General features: G+C 42.7%; 1 protein-coding gene across 1 annotated transcript in view; it reads right to left on the bottom strand.

Moving 5' to 3' along the window:
- Positions 1-22,500, bottom strand: part of grin3ba (glutamate receptor, ionotropic, N-methyl-D-aspartate 3Ba) — a 63,809-nt gene that overhangs the window by 23,940 nt on the left and 17,369 nt on the right. The window contains exon 2 of the mRNA XM_046863405.1: positions 2,515-3,227. Within this exon, the coding sequence (XP_046719361.1) occupies positions 2,515-3,227 (713 nt within the window). The remainder of the gene's footprint in view (positions 1-2,514; positions 3,228-22,500) is intronic.

Below are 22,500 nucleotides of genomic sequence, written 5' to 3'. Positions count from 1 at the left end.
CAGTGTTAGTGGGGAGGGGTGGCTTGTGTATATGTCAGTGTTAGTGGAGGGGTTGGGCTTGTGTATATGTAAGTGTTAGTGGAGGGTGTGGCTTGTATATGTCAGTGTTAGTGGGGAGGGGTGGCTTGTGTATATGTCAGTGTTAGTGGAGGGGTGGCTTGTGTATATGTCAGTGTTAGTGGGGAGGGTTGGGCTTGTCTATATGTCAGTGTTAGTGGGGGTGGCTTGTGTATATGTCAGTGTTAGTGGAGGGGTTGGGCTTGTGTATATGTCAGTGTTAGTGGGGGTTGGGCTTGTGTATATGTCAGTGTTAGTGGGGGTGGCTTGTGTATATGTCAGTGTTAGTGGGGGTTGGGCTTGTATATGTCAGTGTTAGTGGAGGTTGGGCTTGTATATGTCAGTGTTAGTGGGGGGGGTGGCTTGTGTATATGTCAGTGTTAGTGGAGGGGGTTGGGCTTGTGTATATTGGGTTTTTCTTCGGATGTGACTTCTGCTAAAATTGCCTTCTACAAGGAAAAGCTTGAGGCCTCTGCACAAAATCCTCGTAAGCTTCACAATATCTTCTCTTCACTACTCAACCCCCTGCCACACCTGCTCCATCCTCCCTGACTGCTAATGACTTTGCCTCCTTCTATGATGAGAAGATAAGAAAATCTGCCAGACCTGCACTTCCTCCCCAACAATGATCACACAACACAGACAGCAATCCACTACATCTCTGTCAAGCTTCTCAACCTTAACAGAAGATGAGATACTGCAAGTCATCCAATCTTGCAATCCCACCACCTGTCCTCTGGATCCAATCCCTTCAACTATGCTTCAGATCATCACACAAGATCTCCTGCCCTTCATCTCCACAGTCATCAATGGGTCATTAACATCTGGCTATGTACCAACTACCTTCAAGCAAGCAAGGGTCATTCCTATCTTAAGGAAACCTGCTCAGGATCCATCAGACATCAACAACTACAGACCGGTATCACTTCTCTCCTTTCTTTCTAAATCTCTGGAACGCACTGTTTTTAACAAACTGTCTGTCTGTCTCTCACAGAACAACCTCCATGATCCGAACCAGTCTGGGTTCAAAGCGGCACATTCCACAGAGACGGCCCTTTTGGCTGTTTCTGAAAACTGCATGCTGCTTGATCAGCCAAGCTGTCATCTGTACTTATCTTCCTGGACCTTTCAGCAGCATTTGACACAATCAACCACAAGACACTTTTGTCAACCTTCAAAAGCCTCGGTATCTGCGGAACAGCATGGGAATGGTTTGCTTCCTACCTGGAAGGTCGCTCATACCAGGTAACATGGAGGGGATCCACATCTGCCCCGTGCAGACTCACCACTAGTGTCCCACAAGGCTCGGTACTTGGTCCCCTCCTTTGGTGAAGTCATATCCTCACATGGGTTTTCTTATCACTGCTATGCAGTACACTCAACTGATCTTTTCTTTCCCTCCATCAGATACCACAGCTTCAGTTCAGATATTAGCATGCTAGACAGACATATCTTCATGGATGAATGCTCACAAACTAAAACTCAACCCCAGCAAAACAGAACTGCTGGTCATCCCAGGTGATTCATCTCCAGGTCAAGATCTCCAAATAACACTTCATGGCTCTCTGCTCTCCCCTTTATCCACTGCTCTTAACCTTGGGGTAATAAACTGTCCTTCCCACATGTCGCTAATGTTGCTCGTTCTTGTCGATTTCTTCTCTATAACACCCGAAGGATTCGACCATTTCTGTCCATACAGGCTGCCCAGGTGCTTGTTCAGTCTCTTGTCATTTCAAGACTTGACTACTGCAGCTCTCTGCTGGCAGGTCTCCCCCTGAACGCTATTCGTCCACTGCAAATGATCCAAAACGCAGCTGCACGGCTTGTGTACAATCTGCCCAAGTTCTCCCACACCACCCCACTGCTACGCTCCCTTCACTGGCTTCCAGTTGCTGCACGTATCAGATTCAAAACACTGATGCTTGCCTACAAGGCCAAAAATGGACCAGCACCATCTTACCTCAGTGACCTTATTACATCTCGCACTGCACCACGCTGTCTGAGATCCTCCAGCACTGCTCCACTGGTACCACCTTCTCTCAGAATGAGAGGTAAGTACACTTTAAGGCTCTTCTCTGTTCTGGCACCGAGGTGGTGGAATGAACTTCACCTAGATGTCCGTACAGCAGAGTCCCTGACTATCTTCAAGCGACGACTGAAGACCTACCTCTTCCTGAAATACTTAAATTAGCACTTTTCAAGTTTGTAGAATTCAATAGTTATATTTATATTAAGTTTGTAATCTTGTGTACAGTGTAGATTTATTAATTACTAGAGATTTTCAAGCACTTTTGTACGTCGCTCTGGATAAGGGCGTTTGATAAATGCCGCAAATGTAAACGTAAATGTATCTGTCAGTGTTAGTGAAGGGGGCATGGCTTGTGTATATGTCAGTGTTAGTGGGGGGGCGTGGCTTGTGTATATGTCAGTGTTAGTGGAAGTATTCACTATGCTTACCTGGACAGGTAGTGTCCAGATGACAGCACCTCATGTTTATTGGGTTTGTCGAAGCAGTTGACCATGTTCTGGATAAGCGCCAGGTCGGGTCGCACCATGCTGGCATCAGACACAGCCCGGCCCAGCAGCTGCAGCACGTCACTGATGTAGGAGCTGAGCGGTCTGCGCTCCGTCTGTCCGTATGCTAGCAGACCTTTTGGAGAACCTACAGCGCTTAAAGCATCCGGGTTCAGAGGTAGTCCCAGGACCCAGAGTGTGTGTCTGAGTCGTGACGCTCCATGCAAAACTGAGCTCACACACTCTGGGTCTGATCCCAACACCACGACAGTGGAGTGCAGGGCAGATGGGGTTCGATTCATGAGCTGTGAAAGAAGCTCGCTTACTTCCTGTTCCTTATTGACTACTTCCTGTGAGGAATCCTCTGGGTTTTTATGTAAAATAAATCTGTTGTTGTTGTTATTATTCGCTTCCTCTTTGCTCCATGAAGATGTCCAGTAGCTGGAAAGGTCGAGGGTTTCCCACAGGTGCCAGTGTGAACCGTTCAGCCCGGCTTGGCCCCGCCGGTGGAGGTGTTCTAACACCTCGGTGTCACCCCCACCAGGGCACATCACAGCTGCCCCGCCCTGCCACCCAGCTTGCACCAGAACTGAGAGAAGCACCTCAGCCAATCCAGACGCAGGGACATGAGTCAACATCTGCAGGTGGAACCGGTTCTGAAAATCAGAAAACACACACACATGTAGTATTTTAGATCAGACACTCCAGAACTCGGGGGTCACAAAGAGTTACTCAGTGTGTCATGGGTTTTAATACACTGATACCAGAGATGTTCATGTACCTGGGATGGATGTGGCAGAGTGGGAGTTGTTGGAGCAACGATTGTACGATCCATCCAAGCCACGAAATCATTTTTAACAAGCAATAGAATAGTTTGAGCTCAAAAATGATTCTAAATATAAATTATATAAGCTACTGCTTCCTCAACAGTCTCCTCCCACCTCCCAATTGTTACACTACAACGACCCTCACTGGTTTCTTACCATCGCAGCTGCTGGCTGATAAAACGCAAACACACACACACACACACACACACACACACACACACACACACACACACACACACACGTGGAGTTTAGAGTTTTTATTAAAGCCATTCCAGCAGACATTCTGCACAAAGCGTGTAATAAAATCATGCGCACTTCACCTGTCTGATGGGAATAAACACTTGTAACGGATATAAAATATTTTTAGTGCAGCTCAATAAAGTGTTGATGAGAAATAACACAGAGAATCCAAAAAGTGGTGGAAACCCTCCTTTAGATCTTCACATCAACATAATGGCAGCTGTGTGGAGAAAGAGACTTTCTTCAGCAAGTTCCTGTGTGTGTGTGTGTGTGTGTGTGTGTGTGTGTGTGTGTGTGACACCGAATGACCTCGTACGCTCATCCCCTTGCCCACACCGCAGAACCTCATGTTCTCCACTCGCAGCATCACGCCCACTAACCCGCGGTCAGAATCTTCTCATCACCTTTCATCCTTTTCAGCTCCATTGCAGTTCACATTACACACAATATTCCATTACCTCAAAGACATGTGAAGAACATTAATCACTGCTGATATATTCCAGGCTCTCACCTTCAGAAAGCAGGTCCTGCACCTACATCAGGTTCTGTTTACACTTACACTTCTCTAACCTCAGTGCTGAGAGGAGAAGGTATCAGGGTATCTCTTAAATAATACTACAGATTTTGAGACAGTAGTTGGACATGTTTTCACCAGAATGCACAGAACCCTTAGAACCTTCTCCTGAACCTTCTCCTACTATTATTCAAAACATAGTTTAGTGTAGCAGCTGATCTCATGTATCTAATCACCAAGAAATTTATGGACCCAATTTCAAACCCACAAACTTCTTCACAGCAGACACTCTCCTGGTCTTCAGGTTTTCCTCTTCAAGCTATCTACTGATAGTTGTCATGCTGTTCTTTGTGATTCTCGTAATGAATATTATGATCTTATCACCACCACTGAAAGTTGGTTTATAGCTCCAATGTTATTATCTTTCTCCTCATCCTCCTCCTCCTCCTCATCATTATCATCACTGCATCACAGTTGCATTGCTCAGTATATGGAAGGAGTCTCCAGTGTCGGTGATTTAAGTATCTTCTCCAGGTCAGGTTTCTGACGTCTATAGAATCCAGAGTCTGGTGATGGAAAGAGGAGGTTTATAGCTGCTGTAACATAAGTGCAAACGCAAACCATCATGTTTTAAGAAGACCGAATCAAACCATGCTGAGGAGGATTATTACACAGTGTTTAACTCTTTAAACTGTATCCACGCGGAACTTTCAAAACGTGTGTGTGTGTGTGTGTGTGTGTGTGTGTGTGTGTGTGTGTGTGTGAAAACACAGCACGTGTAATAAATGATGATGTAGTGTGAGCGCATTTCTTCCTTTAGCCTAATGTAACAGAATTAGCATCTGTTTGATGTGATGCTCTGAGTGTGTGTGTGTGTGTGTGTGTGTGTGTGTGTGTGTGTGCTTCCTGTATATTGGGTGCTGATGAATATAAATGTAAAGAGGAGTAAGGGATGAAGGTGTGGTGTACATTACACTGCAGTGTGTTTGTCATTAATCAGGGGTTTGAAGGTGTTTTCTCTTTATTCTCTTCTCATTCGTCTAAATTCCCTTCAGAGCATCAAAACGAGGAGCGTTCAAGAATTTACTGAAATTACACATTTCACAACTCAGAATTCTGAACAAGAAAATATAGAGATTAATGCTGTTCAAAAGTCATGCTTGTGGGTGTTCAAGTGTGGTGTGAAGTCTGAAGTGTAAAGTGTAAAAGTGTAAAAGTGTAAAAGTGTACAGTGTAAAGTGTAAAGTGTGATCTATATATTGTGAAGCATGAATGATAAAAGTTATAAAAGTAAAGCGTAAACGAAGGGTAGGTGGTAAATGAACGGTGTAAAAAGTGTGAAGTGTAAAAGTGTACAGCGTGAATTGTAAAGCATTAAGTGTGAAGTGGCCGTAAAGTGTATCTACAGGGAGTGCAGAATTATTAGGCAAATGAGTATTTTGACCACATCATCCTCGTTATGCATGTTGTCTTACTCCAAGCTGTATAGGCTGGAAAGCCTACTACCAATTAAGCATATTAGGTGATGTGCATCTCTGTAATGAGAAGGGGTGTGGTCTAATGACATCAACACCCTATATCAGGTGTGCATAATTATTAGGCAACTTCCTTTCCTTTGGCAAAATGGGTCAAAAGAAGGACTTGACAGGCTCAGAAAAGTCAAAAATAGTGAGATATATTGCAGAGGGATGCAGCAGTCTTAAAATAGCCAAGCTTCTGAAGCGTGATCATCGAACAATCAAGCGTTTCATTCAAAATAGTCGACAGGGTCGCAAGAAGCGTGTGGAAAAACCAAGGCGCAAAATAACTGCCCGTGAACTGAGAAAAGTCAAGCGTGCAGCTGCCAAGATGCCACTTGCCACCAGTTTGGCCATATTTCAGAGCTGCAACATCACTGGAGTGCCCAAAAGCACAAGGTGTGCAATACTCAGAGACATGGCCAAGGTAAGAAAGGCAGAAAGTCGACCACCACTGAACAAGACACACAAGCTGAAACGTCAAGACTGGGCCAAGAAATATCTCAAGACTGATTTTTCTAAGGTTTTATGGACTGATGAAATGAGAGTGAGTCTTGATGGGCCAGATGGATGGGCCCGTGGCTGGATTGGTAAAGGGCAGAGAGCTCCAGTCCGACTCAGACGCCAGCAAGGTGGAGGTGGAGTACTGGTTTGGGCTGGTATCATCAAAGATGAGCTTGTGGGGCCTTTTCGGGTTGAGGATGGAGTCAAGCTGAACTCCCAGTCCTACTGCCAGTTTCTGGAAGACACCTTCTTCAAGCAGTGGTACAGGAAGAAGTCTGCATCCTTCAAGAAAAACATGATTTTCATGCAGGACAATGCTCCATCACACACGTCCAAGTACTCCACAGCGTGGCTGGCAAGAAAGGGTATAAAAGAAGAAAATCTAATGATATGGCCTCCTTGTTCACCTGATCTGAACCCCATTGAGAACCTGTGGTCCATCATCAAATGTGCGATTTACAAGGAGGAAAACAGTACACCTCTCTGAACAGTGTCTGGGAGGCTGTGGTTGCTGCTGCACGCAATGTTGATGGTGAACAGATCAAAACACTGACAGAATCCATGGATGGCAGGCTTTTGAGTGTCCTTGCAAAGAAAGGTGGCTATATTGGTCACTGATTTGTTTTTGTTTGGTTTTGAATGTCAGAAATGTATATTTGTGAATGTTGAGATGTTATATTGGTTTCACTGGTAAAATAAATAATTGAAATGGGTATGAATTTGTTTTTGTTAAGTTGCCTAATAATTATGCACAGTAATAGTCACCTGCACACAGATATCCCCTAAAATAGCTAAAACTAAAACTACTTCCAAAAATATTCAGCTTTGATATTAATGAGTTTTTTGTGTTCATTGAGAACATGGTTGTTGTTCAAATTAAATCCTCAAATAAATTTAATCCTCAAAAATACAACTTGCCTAATAATTCTGCACTCCCTGTATGTAACTTTTGGATGTGTATATTCATTATAGTGTTACCTATAAGTCAGTGTATGTATAGCCATATCCCCCGCCCACACACACACACACACACACACACACACACACACACACACACACACACACACACACAGTGGATTTGCTGTACTGTAAATAATTTAGCCTCTAAATCTGATCTGCTCGTATGGTGGTCTCAGTCTAATGACAAACGAGGTAGAGGGGTGCCAATACTTTTGTGAGCAGTAACGATTGGGCTCAGGAAGCAATTGTGCGCTCGTGACTCATGATGAAACGTCGCTCTGCCTGTGTGTTATAATGAAAGCGTCTGCATGTCGATGGCTCTCGGGCCGAATATCTGCGGTGTGTCTTTGTGCTCTCCGTCCCTCGTGGCCTGAGCGTGAATAATAACGAGGGGAAATTCTGCACAAATCCATTTCTCATGACAAAAAGCCACCTCGCGGGCGAAAACACACCGAATCGTTTAATTCGTTAGCGCTGAACCGGCAGTGACCTTGCTCCTGCGGGAGAACCCTGATTACGCTCACTCAGCGCCGAGGAGGGGAACAGAGCGAGTCGCCCGACTCCAAACACCGAGAACAGAGAGCAGGAGAAAAAAGAGAAAAGAGAGAGAAATTCGTCCGTCCGCTCCACGTCCTGCGATGACGAATTCACTCATAACTAATAAACAGAATCAATTTCTCCTGCCTGAAGGGCCGTGCTAAAAGAGACGGATCGCTCCAGAGTGCCGGCTTTTTCATACACTCTGACAGGGAGGTGTGTGTGTGTGTGTGTGTGTGTGTGTGTGTGTGTGTGTTTAGACCTGGAGGGGCCCATGAGCACACATCATTGCACTCCTGCACGACTGGAATGTTTTTAAACATCTCAGGAAAATATGAAAAAAAGTCTAGAACTAACCACTGGATCACTGCTACTGAGTTCTGCGCTCTGATTGGTCAGAGCAATGAGACAATGTTGATTAATTCTCTAGAACTGCAGTGGTGTTTGATAGACATGGACTTGTTCTTATATACACTATATAATTTGTGGACACCTGACCATAAGACTCCATCTTTTTGACCATCTCATTCCACATTCAGTCCCCATATGCTGTTGTAATTCCCTCCACTCTTCTGTGAAGATGTTCCACTAGATGTTGTGGAGATTCAATCACCTACATGGGTGTGAGTAAAGTCAGGTAGTGGTGTAGGTGAGAAGGTGAGGAGGTTCCTCGGGTGCAGTCAGCGTTCACATTCATCTCAAAGTTGTTCAATAGGATTCTAGCTCTACAGCAGGAGATCTTTCCCATCGTCCAACCCATAGAAAGCAGATCTTCATGGAGTTGGCTTTGTGCACATGGGCATTATCATGCTGGAACAGGTTTCCTAGTCTAAGTGAAGGCTAAATGTCATGCTCCTGCATCCAAAGACTTTGTGTAACAATTTGGGGAAGAACCACAAGAAAAGTTGGGTGTCCCAATACTTTTGACAATAGAGTGTATAAGTGTATCTACAGTGAGACTCATTCACAGATAAAGATAAACAGAGAGAGAGAGGGAGAGAGAAAGAGACAGGGAGAGAGACAAACAGATAGAGAGAGAGAGAGAGAGAGAGAGAGAGAGAGAGACAGACAGACAGAAAGATAGAGACAGATGAGAGAGACAGACAGACACTGAGAGAGACAGAGACAAACACAGAGAAACAGACAGATAGAGACAGAGCAAGAGAGAGAGCGAGAGAGAGAGAGAGAGACAGAAAGAGAGAGAGAGAGAGAGACAGACAAACACAGAGAAACAGACAGATAGAGACAGAGCAAGAGAGAGAGAGAGAGAGAGAGAGAGAGAGAGAGAGAGAGAGTGTGTATTATGTTATTCATCACACAGTATCTGTAATTAGTCGGACTCGAGGGCTGTGTTCTAGAACGTTCCTGGTCTCAGTGTCGAGGTGTTCAGGGAACTCTGGTGTTATAGATGAAGTGTGCTCAGTGAAGCAGTGTTGCTTTAATCCAGTTTCTGCAGTAAATAACGCTGTTAATCTGCACATAAACACACTCGCTCCATGCTCACACACGCTTCCAATCAGATACGCAAATAAAGTGCATTTATTCCAGAGTGTTTCGGTGACGTGAGCAGCGTGTCCTGCTAAATAAACTCGAGAGGCTATCACACCTGACATACGCTCCAGGCTACGCGCTAGTGAATATTTAGCGTAGCCATGAAATGGACACTCGATCACGATCTCCTGCAATAGTATTTAAACTGCTAGGGTTGCCAGGTCTCAAAATTCACCACTTTATTTGCATCTAAGAAAATTACCATGCCTGGGAACAACAGACACATTCTTCTTCTTTTTCTTAGCCTTTGCAGTGAAGGTCATCAAGGTGTACATGATGAACAGACACTTCACAATACACCATTTGTAATGTAAACACAATTTTACACCAGAAATGCTTTTGTTTATCATATAAAACACTGCTCTGATTAAATACTGTCTGTGGAACTGTATTAGATTTTAGTCAGATTATATGCTATAAAACAAAAGGGTTCCCTGGTGGTCTAGTGGTTAGGATGCGGCGCTCCCACCGCTTCGGCCCAGGTTCGATCCCCGGTCAGGGAACCAACCCCAGCTATTAGGGTTGCACAAGCCTTAGTGCCGGTCCCAAGCCCAGATAAATGGGGAGGGTTGCATTAGGAAGGGCATCCAGCGTAAAAACATGTGCCCAATCAAACATGTGGATGATCCGCTGTGGCGCCCCCTAATGGGAGAAGCTGAAAGAAAGTTTTTTTATTTGCTATAAAACAAAAAAGTGGTGGCTGTGAATTTTATTATTATTATTATTATTATTGTTATTATTATTATTATTATTATTATTATTATTATTATTATTAGCTAAATTTGGTGTCCATTTGGTGTGGCTCTGGCAACCCGATTATTAAGTGTCTTGCTCACAGCTCCTCCTCCTCACCTGAGCATGGGGCAGAATTATTTGTGCCCCACTGGAGAAGTAGTAGTGCTTAAAGTTATATACAATTAAAAGTGAGAAAAACGATCTTCTCATAACAAAAATTCTGGTACAAACTTCTCTGGGGGTCTGACTCACGCTTTACTCTGATTGGCTAGCTGATGTTTGGATAGACAGGGAGCAGACTGATTTTTGGATGCGGTTCTCTGTGTGGTTCCTGTAGTGTTTGTAATTGGAATGAATTGGCTGGTTTGTATATTAGTCAGTAATTAATGTTGGAGGTTTGAGTCGTTACGTAACAAATGAAGCGTTTAATGAAGAGTCTCGAAAGCACAGACTCCAGCGAGTGAATTTTAGAGAGCGTTCTGTCTGCCCTTTATTCATTATGATTTAATAGACTAAATAAGTAAGAAAGTCATCTGAAATATAAAGTACCAACTTTATGTGGAGACAGAGTACCACCTCCAGAACGCCCTCTCTAAGTCTCCATCCTAACCTCATCAGCCAATGGGACATTGGAAGATTTTTGGATTGGACTTACTGGGTCATACTGGGCCCTTGAGCAAGGCCCTTAACCATCAACAGCTCAGTTGTATAAATGAAATAATTGAAATTTGCTGTGGAGAAGAAAATCTGCCAAATGCCATAAATGTAAATGTGAATGAGTTGGAATACTGATGATGTCAAAGCCAACAGAGGCATGTTCTGAGTGTGGGCATGTTCTGAGTATGGGCATGTTCTGGGTGTGGGCATGTTCTGAGTGTGGGCATGTTCTGGGTGTGGGCATGTTCTGGGTGTGGGCATGTTCTAAATATGGGCATGTTCTGAGTGTGGGCATGTTCTGGACATGGGAATGAGCATGTTTTAGGATTGTGCATGTTCTGTGTGTGGGCATGTTCTGGGCATGTTCTGATTGTGGGAATGGGCAGGTTCTGGGCGTGGGCATGTTCTGAGTGTGGGCATGTTCTGGGCATGTTCTGAGTGTGGGCATGTTGTGGGCATGTTCTCAGTGTGGGCATGTTCTGAGTGTGGGCATGTTCTGAGTGTGGGCATGTTCTGAGTGTGGGCATGTTCTGGGCATGTTCTGATTGTGGGCATGTTCTGGGTGTGGGCATGTTCTGAATGTGGGCATGTTGTGGGCATGTTCTGAGTGTGGGCATGTTCTGAGTGTGGGCAGGTTCTGGGCATGGGCATGTTCTGAGTGTGGGCATGTTCTCAGTGTGGGCATGTTCTGAGTGTGGGCATGTTCTGGGTGTGGGCATGTTCTGGGTGTGGGCATGTTCTGAGTGTGGGCATGTTCTGGGCATGTTCTGATTGTGGGCATGTTCTGGGTGTGGGCATGTTCTGAATGTGGGCATGTTGTGGGCATGTTCTGGGTGTGGGCATGTTTTGAGTGTGGGCATGTTCTGGGTGTGGGCATGTTCTGGGCATGTTTTGAATGTGGGCATGTTCTAGGTGTGGGCATGTTCTGGGCATGTTCTGAGTGTGGATATGTTCTTGGCATGTTCTGGACGTTTTCTGAGTGTGGATATGTTCTGGGCGTTTTCTAAATGTGGATATGTTCTGGGCATGTTCTGGGCGTGGGCATGGTATTTAACTTTGTCTCTCTGCTATCAATCTCCCTAGCCTCTGAGCTTGTGGAAGTGGAGGATAAGTGAGCAGAGTGCAACATCTAATAAGAAGCTAATCAGATAAACATGTACCATCTCATTTCTACTGGAGAACTGAAACATACAGAGTTGTGAATGTTATAAGGATAAATATTTGTTAAACAGACAATATAAACAACGTAACCCGTGATGCCCCGCCTCGCCCCACCCCCGCCTCTTACAGACAACCCGATACCATGTCTGTATTATATCTCACATTATACCACCACCGAGGAAGAGTTTCCAGCACTGTGGGAGCTGTGAGATGTTCCTCCTCCCACTGCTGCAACATTTATCTGGTATCAGAACACAGCCCCAGGCAGATCAGAGCGGGGTTTTGATTTGCTTTGATAATGAAGGTTGTTTTGAACTCAGGAATGAAATAATGTTGATATGGAAATCAGCAGATGTCTGAAATTCAGGAGAGAAAATTACTCTATAAGACTAACATCAATATCCAGTGTTATCTAGTTAAGATATTTGCATAACTATTCACCCCCCTGAAGTTTTCCACATTGTGCAGTTTTATAACTTGAACAGAAATGAGATTCGTTGGGATTTATATCAATATTTAGAAGGAGGATCTCTGGGTGCTGTGAAATGTCTCGCTCAACTTCATACATATGGATCATGATCTTTTGGTCCATTGTTGGTGAAAATGTTCACAAAGTCTTGCTGCAGATTTCTGACTCAGCTCATCTCGTTACATCTACAATTCTATCTACCAAATCACACACACAGATAAAGTAGTGCCAAAATATTACATTTATTTACATGAGGTATGGTAGAGGTGCAACAGTACACATATTCAGACCCAAGTGTTTCGGTACAGGGCTGTGGTTCGGTGCACATCTGTAACACTTGGAACAGAGTTCCCTCAGGAACATATTAAGTGTGTTTAGTCTCCGTCTCACACTTTCAGCACTGTGGCACTGGTTTTTTATTATTAAAATCGAAAAACATGCAAAACAATGCCACGGGTATAAAAAACGAAACTGGAGTTGGCGCAGTGTCACTGTAGCACCTCACTCCGTACTGGAAATACCATTTGTAGTTTGTTGTAAAACTCCGATTTTGTTTTGCACATGCATGAAATTGCAGCCACTTCTATTTTTGCGTGATATGGATTCTTTAGTGTTTGTGTTCAGCTTCAAGAATTTTTATTGATAGGAGAAAATTCTGACTTTAAATCCCACGTATTGGGGGAGTGACGGAATGAAGGATGGAAGGAATGAAGGCTTTTGTTACAGTTTGCTGAAATAAGTAGAACAGTTGAGTAGAGCATATCTTTAGAAAATTAAATATTAAATGTAAAAAACACACACAAAATTATATACACATCTGTATAACACAAATTGGGTCTAACAAATGTAAACTATTTAATAAATAAAAATTGTAATTGATCTAATTTTATTGAATTAATTTAATACATATAATTGCTTAAATTGATCAAAATAAAATGAATTAAAGTGTATTTTTTTTATCAAATATTATTTTATATATTATTTAAACCAAGCAGGTGTTTTATTGTAAATAGTTTAAAAATGTAAACCGTTGATGTTCACAAATGTTAGTAATAATAAACTGGTTCCAGCACATGCAGAACTTCTCCATGGAGCTCAGTAAAGTCTGTAGATAATGTGTACTGTAGAATAGTCGTCTCAAACTGTATGGAACTGACGCTGGATGTTACTGTGGAACTGTAGATTATTTCTTTCTTTGTGTATTTACAGGCGAGCGCTCAGGTGCGTACCTACTCCCTCAGGGGTTTTGTACAGATTTACAGAGATCAGTATCTGAGAGAGAAAATCCCACACAGACCTCCATCACCACTTTCTCTTTCTGTTCTCTCTCTCTTTCACTCTCCTGAATCTCCAGCAGCTCGGTGTTTTTCCTCTCGTGTTGTTTTGGATGTTGTAGTAAATAAAAGATAAGCCTTCACAGCGGAGGAGACGGAGAACACACGGCCCGAGCCCGAGCCCAAACCCGAGCCCGAGCCACCACACAACTCACAACTCCCCTGCCTTTATTTTATCATCTCAGCAGAGAGAAAAGAAGAAGAAAAGTTCAAATGCTTCTCCTCTATCATGATTTATTAATACCAAAAACGGCAGAAACGCTGGCATGCTGTGTAACCAGAGCACAGAGACCTGCTCAAAGACCTGAGCTTCTATTCCAACGTGTTTTTCACTTTTAATCTCCAATCTGGATACACTCTTTCCCATAACTGAACAGGAAGTCATGGCTTTGTTTAACGTGTGTGTGTGTGTGTGTATTAGATATTAGACGTATTATAGATATTAGATATTTATATTATTGCTGCCGTGTGATTGCTGTGTGGGCGGAGCCACAGCAGAGTCATATTGTAGATTCATCACACGGTCCCCTGAAACACACCTCACACTCCTGTAATGAGCTTTCTGAGGCCTTTCAAGCTCAAACATGGTTTTACATCTCGTAATAAGAAACGATTTCTCATGCTCCAGACACGAGGCTGCTGCTGAGGCGGAGACACGAGGGAAATGAACTGGAGGGAGGGATGGAAGGATTCAGGAAACAATAATGCGTCAAGTGAAATGCTTGTGATTGTACAGAGTACAACATGTAGTGAACTCGTACATTAATGCACTCGTAGGTCAAGATACCAGTGTAGTGTAAAGTTATAAAATGTAAGTCAAGTCGAGACGCTTTTATTGTCATTTTAACCATAAATATGTGACGCAGTACAGAGTGCAATAATACAACGTTCCTCCAGAACCCTGATGCTCCATACAGCAACAATCACAGAAACAGAAAACACAGAGTTAAGCTCTAGTACGTGGCCTCACCACATAAAGTGCATCGTGTGCAACCTGGCACAAACAGTACAAAGACAACACAAGACAGTGCAAAACAACTACACAAAACAACTACACAAAACAACTACACAAAACAAATACACAAAACACAATATAAAAAATAGCTCCGCCAGTAAACCTGTTGTAAAGAGACATAAAGTGAACGGTAACAAAAATATAAACAAAATGTAAAAGAGCAAATAGCAGCAATCCAGAAAAGATATGGTAATGAAGTGGTAACAGTAAGCTGTAACTATAAAGTATAAAAATATAAGGATTAATATACACACACACACACACACACACACACACACACACACACACACAAGAATAAGAGAGAAAGGGATGGATATGGATGTGACAGAGATTTTAACAGTAGCCCAGATTTTAAGTCCCAGTGTGATTCATGTGTGTGTGTGTGTGTGTGTGTGTGTGTGTGTGATTCTGAATCAGTTTTGCTCTCGTCCAGACTCAAGACTGTGTTACGCTCAGTTAGAGGCGTGTCCTTTCAACGATTCTGAAAAGCAATGCAACCAATTGCCTGCTCCGTCACAGCTCTTAAAGCAGTCACATGATTACGTCTGCAAATGTAACCCGTGTTTTCTTTCTCATTATATTCGTATCCTGAACGACTTAAAACAACTAAAATCACTAAAAGATTTACTGATCAGCTAGAAGAATATTTCACATTTAAAATGTTTTTTTTTCTGTAACTAGTGAAGTTTTATTTTTGTACGGATTTACAGGATGAATTATTGATCACGCTCTGAGTTCCTGAAGCTGTAACACAATCTGACACAACTTTTACTTTTACACATACAACACAGAGCCAAAAACAGATTCTGAAAACAGAGCGTGATTTTAATTAAAATATGGCGTATATACAGTTCCTGAGAAAAGTGTAGAAACTCTGAGTGTTTGATGGTGTTTGAGAGACACCTACATGTTCCTTTTGTTTCTATGCAACAAACTCAGTAATGCAAAAGTATAAAGATTTACTTTAACCAAACAAATCTATAAATATCCAGATGTTCCACTTTTTCATCTTGAAATCCTCCTCAATATGAAGAACAGATTTACACACTTTCCGCCTCCGGACACTTCGTTTCTCCAAACATTAGGCTGAAATATTTTGTGTTTCTTGTAAAACTCAGTAAAAATGTTCTTCACCAGTTGGAGATTTTCTTCTTCATCTCAGAGCAGTTCAGTAGGATTGAGATGTGGTGACTGGGCAGGTGGTTCCATGATAGACATCACTCCAGACGTCTGTCTGCTCTCTAAACATCATGTACAGAACTCAGACGTGCGTTTCGGCTCATCGTCTTGTACAGTGAAGTCGCTTCTGATGAGCCGCAGTCCAGACGGAACTGCATGGTGCTGAAGTCTGGAATCTGCCTCAGTCACTGCATTAGTATCTCACCATGTTACCGTGTTAAACACGTTCACACCAACTACAGCAGCGAGTTTTATCAATAATCTTCTGGAAATGTTGATATTAATTAGATCTCCATTTGACCCCACAGAGCTCCACTGGGCCTCTGAATGTCTAGAATCAACGTTACGTTACACTCTAGATGATGGAGCTCCACTTAAGATCAAAATGATCAGGGAGAATAAATCAGCACAGTGGAATAATGATCATACACACACCTTAAAACAGACCACTCAGAAATTAGAACGTAAATGGCGTCAAACCAAATGAACAGTATTTCAAACAGCATGGAAGGAGAATCTCCTGAGTTCTAGAAAATCTCTTAGTGCTGCTGATCAGCATATTTCTCCTCCCTCATAGAAAATAACAAGCAGAATCCTAGATTTTTATTCTGTACTGCAGCAAAATGAACAGAAATAAAAGCACTGCACTCACATGCACACCATCAATATGTAGTAATGATTTCATCAATTTAATAATAAAATTAAAAACATCAGACAAGAAATCCAGACGATAAAAATAAATCCAGACTATTTTATAAATAACCCTGTAGACAGCAGTGTCATTATAACAGACCATCAATTACAAAGTTTTACTCCTATTCAAGAGAACGACTTCATTTCATTTATTTCCTCATCAAAATCATCAACCTGCATTCTCCATCCCTCACCTACAAGTTTCCTCAAACAGATCATTCCAGAGGGAATTGAACCTGTTTTAAAATAATAAACTCTTCCATTAGCACTGGTTTTGTACCGAAATCCTTCAAACTGCAGTTATCAACCCCCTAATTAAGAAACTTGACCTTCACCCTGTCAGCTGTCCAACTACAGTCCAATATCAAACCTCCCTTTATCTCCAAGATTCTAGAAAAGGTTGGGTGGATCCATGAAATTCCGGAGTAAGATCAGGAGCTTTGAGGATTTGGACTGTAGTTAATATCAACAGTCTGCTACACTGACTCAGGACTACAGTTTGCTCTGATCTCCATCACTGCACCTCAACATCGTTTATCTGTAATAAATGGACATTCAGTGGAACCCAGATGAGGATGAGGTTCCCTCTTGAGTCTGGTTCCTCTCAAGGTTTCTTCCTTCTGCATCTCAGGGAGTTTTTCCTTCACCACAGTCTCCACCGACTTGTTCATCAGGGCCAAACTTACACTTATAAAGAACATCTTCATTTTTATCTCCACATTATCTGTGTAAAGCTGCTCTGAGACGAGGTTCATTATTAAAAGTGCAATACAAATAAACATGAATTGAACTGAATTGAATTGAATTGTGGAACAGAACCTTCACTGCTCCAAAACAACCCCAAACCATTAAACTTCTACCTGTATGTTGAGTGTGGGGGTGAAGGAGTCTGATCTTCTCTCCTGTTCTCCTTTTTACACAAGTTTTTCTGATAGACACAAAAATGTCCATTTTGGACTCCACAAAACTTTCATCCACTCCTTCATAAAATACTTTATTCTGTGTGTGTGTGTGTGTTTATGTGTGTGCGTGCGTGTGTGTGTGTGTTTATGTGTGTGTGTGCGTGCGTGCGTGTGTGTGTGTGTGTGTTTATGTGTGTGTGTGTGTGTTGTGTGTGTGTGTGTGTTATGTGTGTGTGTGTGTGTGTGTGTGTGCGTGTGTGTGTGTGTGTGTGTGTGTGTGTGTGTGTGTATGTGTGTGTGTGTGTGTGTGTGTGTGTGTGTGTGTGTGTATGTGTGTGTGTGTGTGCGTGTGATGGATCAATATGAAATAAACATTTAGTGTGAGTGATTTGGGTAATGAAGTGTGTGAGCTGATCACATCACCGTCATGATGCTTTTAAACCTAATAAAGTTATTGACTGAAACTCACAGAGGAGAGAAACAGCCACAAGAACAAGTGAGATAATCAGAGAGAGAGAGAGAGAGAGAGAGAGAGAGAGAGAGAGAGAGAGAGAGAGAGAGAGAGAGAGAGAGAGAGAGAGAGAGAGAGAGAGAGAGAGAGGAGAGAGAGAGAGAGAGAGAGAGGAGAGAGAGAGAGAGAGAGAGAGAGAGAGAGAGAGAGAGAGAGAGAGAGAGAGAGAGAGAGAGAGAGAGAGAGAGAGAGAGAGAGAGAGAGAGAGAGGAGAGAGAGAGAGAGAGAGAGAGAGAGAGAGAGAGAGAGAGAGAGAGAGAGAGAGAGAGAGAGAGAGAGAGAGAGAGAGAGAGAGAGAGAGAGAGAGAGAGAGAGAGAGAGAGAGAGAGAACGATTAGGAGCGAGTGAATGCTGTCGATTCCCTTCGGCTACAAATTAACCTCCTAAATCAATGAGCTACACCACAAACAATAAGAAAACCTGAAAGTTTAATCCTGACCACGAGCACTCAGGATGGAGAGACACAACATGATGGAGAGAGAGAGAGAGGGGGGGGGGGGTATGGAGTCATGATGTGAGCTCTAATTGTTCAATTCAATTCAGTTTTGTTTGTGTAGCAGTTTTGACAATAGCAGAATACACAAACGTTCTGTTTCCTTTTACCACAGTGACAGGAAACACACACACACACACACACACACACACACACAGAGGTGGAATTACACTACTAAAAACACATTGATAGACACACACCACTGGACCAGTGTCGGGGGGGTCAGGGGCAGTAAACATTAATTTATTCCATCAGTTTCTTCTCTTCATGTGGTAGTGTTTCTCTCGGCTGCACTGCTTCAGTACGTGTATGTGGATGTTCAGATGATCAGATTTCAGTCTCTATGTGCTGCCATGTGAATCTAATCTACACAGAGCCTTCAGAATCAGTACTGCTGGACTTTTACCATAGAGAATATTACCAACAGCTCTGTTTCTTCAATCAGATTTCAGATTCTCCTCACAGAGCAGCTCGCTTGTTCTCCACTTCCAGACCAGTGAATACGAGCGGTACTACTGGATTACAGCCTCTGGGGGGCGCTGCACATTATGAGTCTGCATCTCTGGTGAGTAGGTTGTGTTTTATTTACATTTGAATGTTTTTGTGATGTTATTAGACAAATATTGATTGTGAACTGCTCCAGATGTTGTAGGTGCACAGTTGTGGTTGTAGTGTAGAGGTTTGCAGTGTAACTGGGTTTGTTGTTTTAGTAAAATGGTTTTTACCTCCAGATGTGAAACATCTCTCTGTAATGCTGCGTGTTGTTATATTGTGTGTTTGTATTGTATTGATGATTTCTATAATTGTGATGTGATTGTGGTGTAGTAACGTCCACACTGAAGGTGCAGGTACCAAATACACGACCCGCTACTGCACTGGACAAACACACTGCTGGACAAACACAGTTAGTGTAGTAGAGGCAGTGGTGTGTGTGTGTGTGTGTGTGTGTGTGTGTGTGTGTGTGTGTAAGTGTAAACAGTGATCAGAGGAGTTTCATGTGTTGCATTTTTGTCCTCTTTTATCTACAGTAAACCAAAAGAGCTGTTTGAAAAAAGCTGTTTAACAGCCGAGCGGAAAAATCACCACGGAGACCACACACACACACACACACACACACACACACACACACACACACACACACACACACACACACCTTTTATTATTTTTCCTTTTTTGCTAACTCTGTCATGTCTCTTTTCTTTTTTTATCACTCCACATGATTCAATCATTCCATCGTTTATTTGAGTTTTTCCTTCTTCAGTTCTCTTTTTCTTTTTCGATTTCTGTTCTCTGTTTTTTTCTTTTCTGTAGTAAATGAAGGCTGTTGTGTAAATGGTGAAGGAGAATCCAGAATGATGAATTGATTGACTGATTGATTAATTGATTTGAATCCAGACTCGGAGTCGCGCTGCGGAGCAGGATTCTGTGAGGAAAATCGATTCCCATCTGTAGTAATTAAGCAGAACAATGACAGAAGAAAGTGAGTGTGAACCAGTGCAGAAGATACTCAGGTCCATTAGTCATGTTGTCTTTGAGAGCGTTTCATCTCCAGCATCATTTCTGTTCATTCCAAACCCAAATTTACACCCAGGCTTCTGTAAAGCTGCTGTGAATCCACACCTCCTGGTTTAAAGTACTTTACATGTTCAAGCTTCTCCTCAAGACCTCTAAAGGTGTGTGTGGTCATCATCAGCAGATCTTTTAAGTCCTATAGGGTGTACAGAGGAGCCTTCATGGATCAAACTAATTTGTAGAGTACGTCCCACAGACACTCAATCAGATTGAGATCTGAGGTATTTGGAGTATGGGTCGAGATCTTGAACTCTTAGTGATGCTCCTCAGAGCATTCCTGAGCAGTGGGTGGCAGTGTGGCTGTGTGAGGAGCTTCATCCTGATGAAAGAAGACATTGCCATTAGGGAACTCAGTCACCATGAAGGGGTCTGCAACAGTCTGTAGGTAGGTGGTGCGTAACATCAAAGCAACATCTACATAAACACCAGGACTGTTTCCCAGCAGAACACCACCCAGGGCTTCCCACTGCCTCCTCTGGGTCATATTCTTCCTGTAGTATATCTTGGTTCCATCTCTTCCACAGGTAAGCCCACCCACACAGCCATCCACATGAGTGAGAAGAAAACATGATTCATCACATCAGATACCTTCTTCCACTGCTCCATCTATTCCACGTCCACTGTAGAAGCTTTGGGAATGAACTCATCCTTATCTTGAGAACATTTCTTTCAAATAGTCCACCCATCTTCTCCATGCTGGATGGAGTGACAGATGCTAATCCCACATCATTCTCAGGGATCCGTGAGCGATGTTGTGAACTGTGAGGAAAGAAAGCTGTGCTCACTAAAACAATGGGAGAACCAGAGGGACGTTCAGGTCTCCACCGAGACTGAACGCAGACGACTGTGAGCAAAGTCCATTAGATCCACCTTACTCTATATCACATCCATTTACATTCACAGCGTTCGCCAGACTCGCGTATCTGCTGCGTCTTACTGAAGAGCTTTGAATTCTCGATCAATAAACACATCCTGATCCTGTTCATTACGTCTCTGAGTAAAACTCTGTTCGGAGAGAATACAGTTAGAGGACCAGGAGAAGTGTATCTAAAAGAAGTAGGTCTTCAACTGTTGCTGTTTGAACATCTAAAAAAAACTCATTCCATCACCGAGGTACCAGAAGAGAGAGGTTCTGAGGCAGGTTCTCCTTGAACCCTGAGAGAGGAGGCACATGAGAATGAAGTGTAGGGAGGTCTGGGTTTTGGTGGACTTGATCTCTATCGCTTTCAGTTTGTTGATGGAAATGAGAGTAAAGCTGCTCTGAGACGAGGTTCATTATTAAAAGCACAATACAAATAAACATGAACTGAACTGAACCTGAACGTGCTAAAATACAAAGGTGTTGGAACCAGAGGTGATGTTGCAGAAGGTCAAGTCAGAAGAAGCTCTCCCTCACACAGGAGGTGGTGCAGAAATTCTCATGTCATTTAATAGAAATGTGAGAAGTTACAGATGGCAGTTGAGATCCAATCAGCAGCAGGTGGAGTTTCACAGCTGAACTACATCCTTCTGCATACACCATAGAACCACCATGAGATACATCTGCTCTCCTTCTACTTCTTCTCCATTCTACTCCTTCTCCTCATTTTCCTCCTCACACATCCACTTTTCTTTTTCTTCTTTATTTCCTTCTCATTTCTGTTTCTTCTCCTCCTCCTCCTCCCTCTCATCCTCCATCTTCTTCTTCTTCTCCTCCTCTTTCTCCTTCTACTTCTTCTCTATTCTACTTTTTTCTTTTCCCATCATCCAACTTCTTTTTCTTCTACTTCTCCTTCTTATTTTTTTTAATCTCCCTCCCCTCCCTATGTTCTATTCCTCCTACTTAACCTTCTTCTTTTCCTTCTCTCTCTCCTTGTCCACCTCTTCCACCTTCTTTTTCTCTTTCTTCTTCTGCTTCCTCTCCACTCTACTTCCCCCTCTTCTTGTTCTCCTCCTTCCTTTCTTTCTTCTGTACCAGGTATGATGTATAAAAATTCAGGAACACTCAAACTCACCTGGATACGTAAAGATCTGCCACGTCGTGTGCTTGTTTGGTGTAAACATTACGGAGGAGGTGTGGAGGAAGAGGACGAGATGGAGCAGGAGATGGAGCAGGAGATGGAGCAGGAGATGAAGGAACAAAGTTAAAAGTTAAAAGTTTCTCGACTGTAGACTACATTTAATTGTGACTGGTTTTGGTTCTGCTTGTGAACTTTCTCTTTCTACTTCCTATGTTTCTACTTCTGCTCTTCCTACTTCTTCTTCTCTTTCTCTATTCCACTTCTCCTCCTCCTTCATCTTCTTCTCCATTCTACATCGTTCCTTCTCCTCTTCTTTCTTCTTCTTCATTCTACTTCTCATCTTTCTTCTAATTCTTCTTCTTCTACTTTATTAATTTTCTTATTAATCTTAATTCTTCTTCTTCTTTTACATGTTTCTCTCTTTCTACTTCTCGCTCTCCTTCTCCTCTTCCACCTTCTACATCTTTTTTTCTTATTTTTCTTCTCCCTATTTATCTCCTTCCAATTCCTGTTTCTTCTCCTCCTCTTCCTTCTCCTAGTCTTCTTCTTGTTCTTCCT

Source organism: Silurus meridionalis, chromosome 12, assembly GCF_014805685.1.
Source record: "Silurus meridionalis isolate SWU-2019-XX chromosome 12, ASM1480568v1, whole genome shotgun sequence".
Taxonomy (NCBI): Eukaryota; Metazoa; Chordata; class Actinopteri; order Siluriformes; family Siluridae; genus Silurus; species Silurus meridionalis.
The sequence above is the reverse complement of the archived record's forward strand: the minus strand, read 5'-3'. Positions and strand labels throughout refer to the sequence as shown.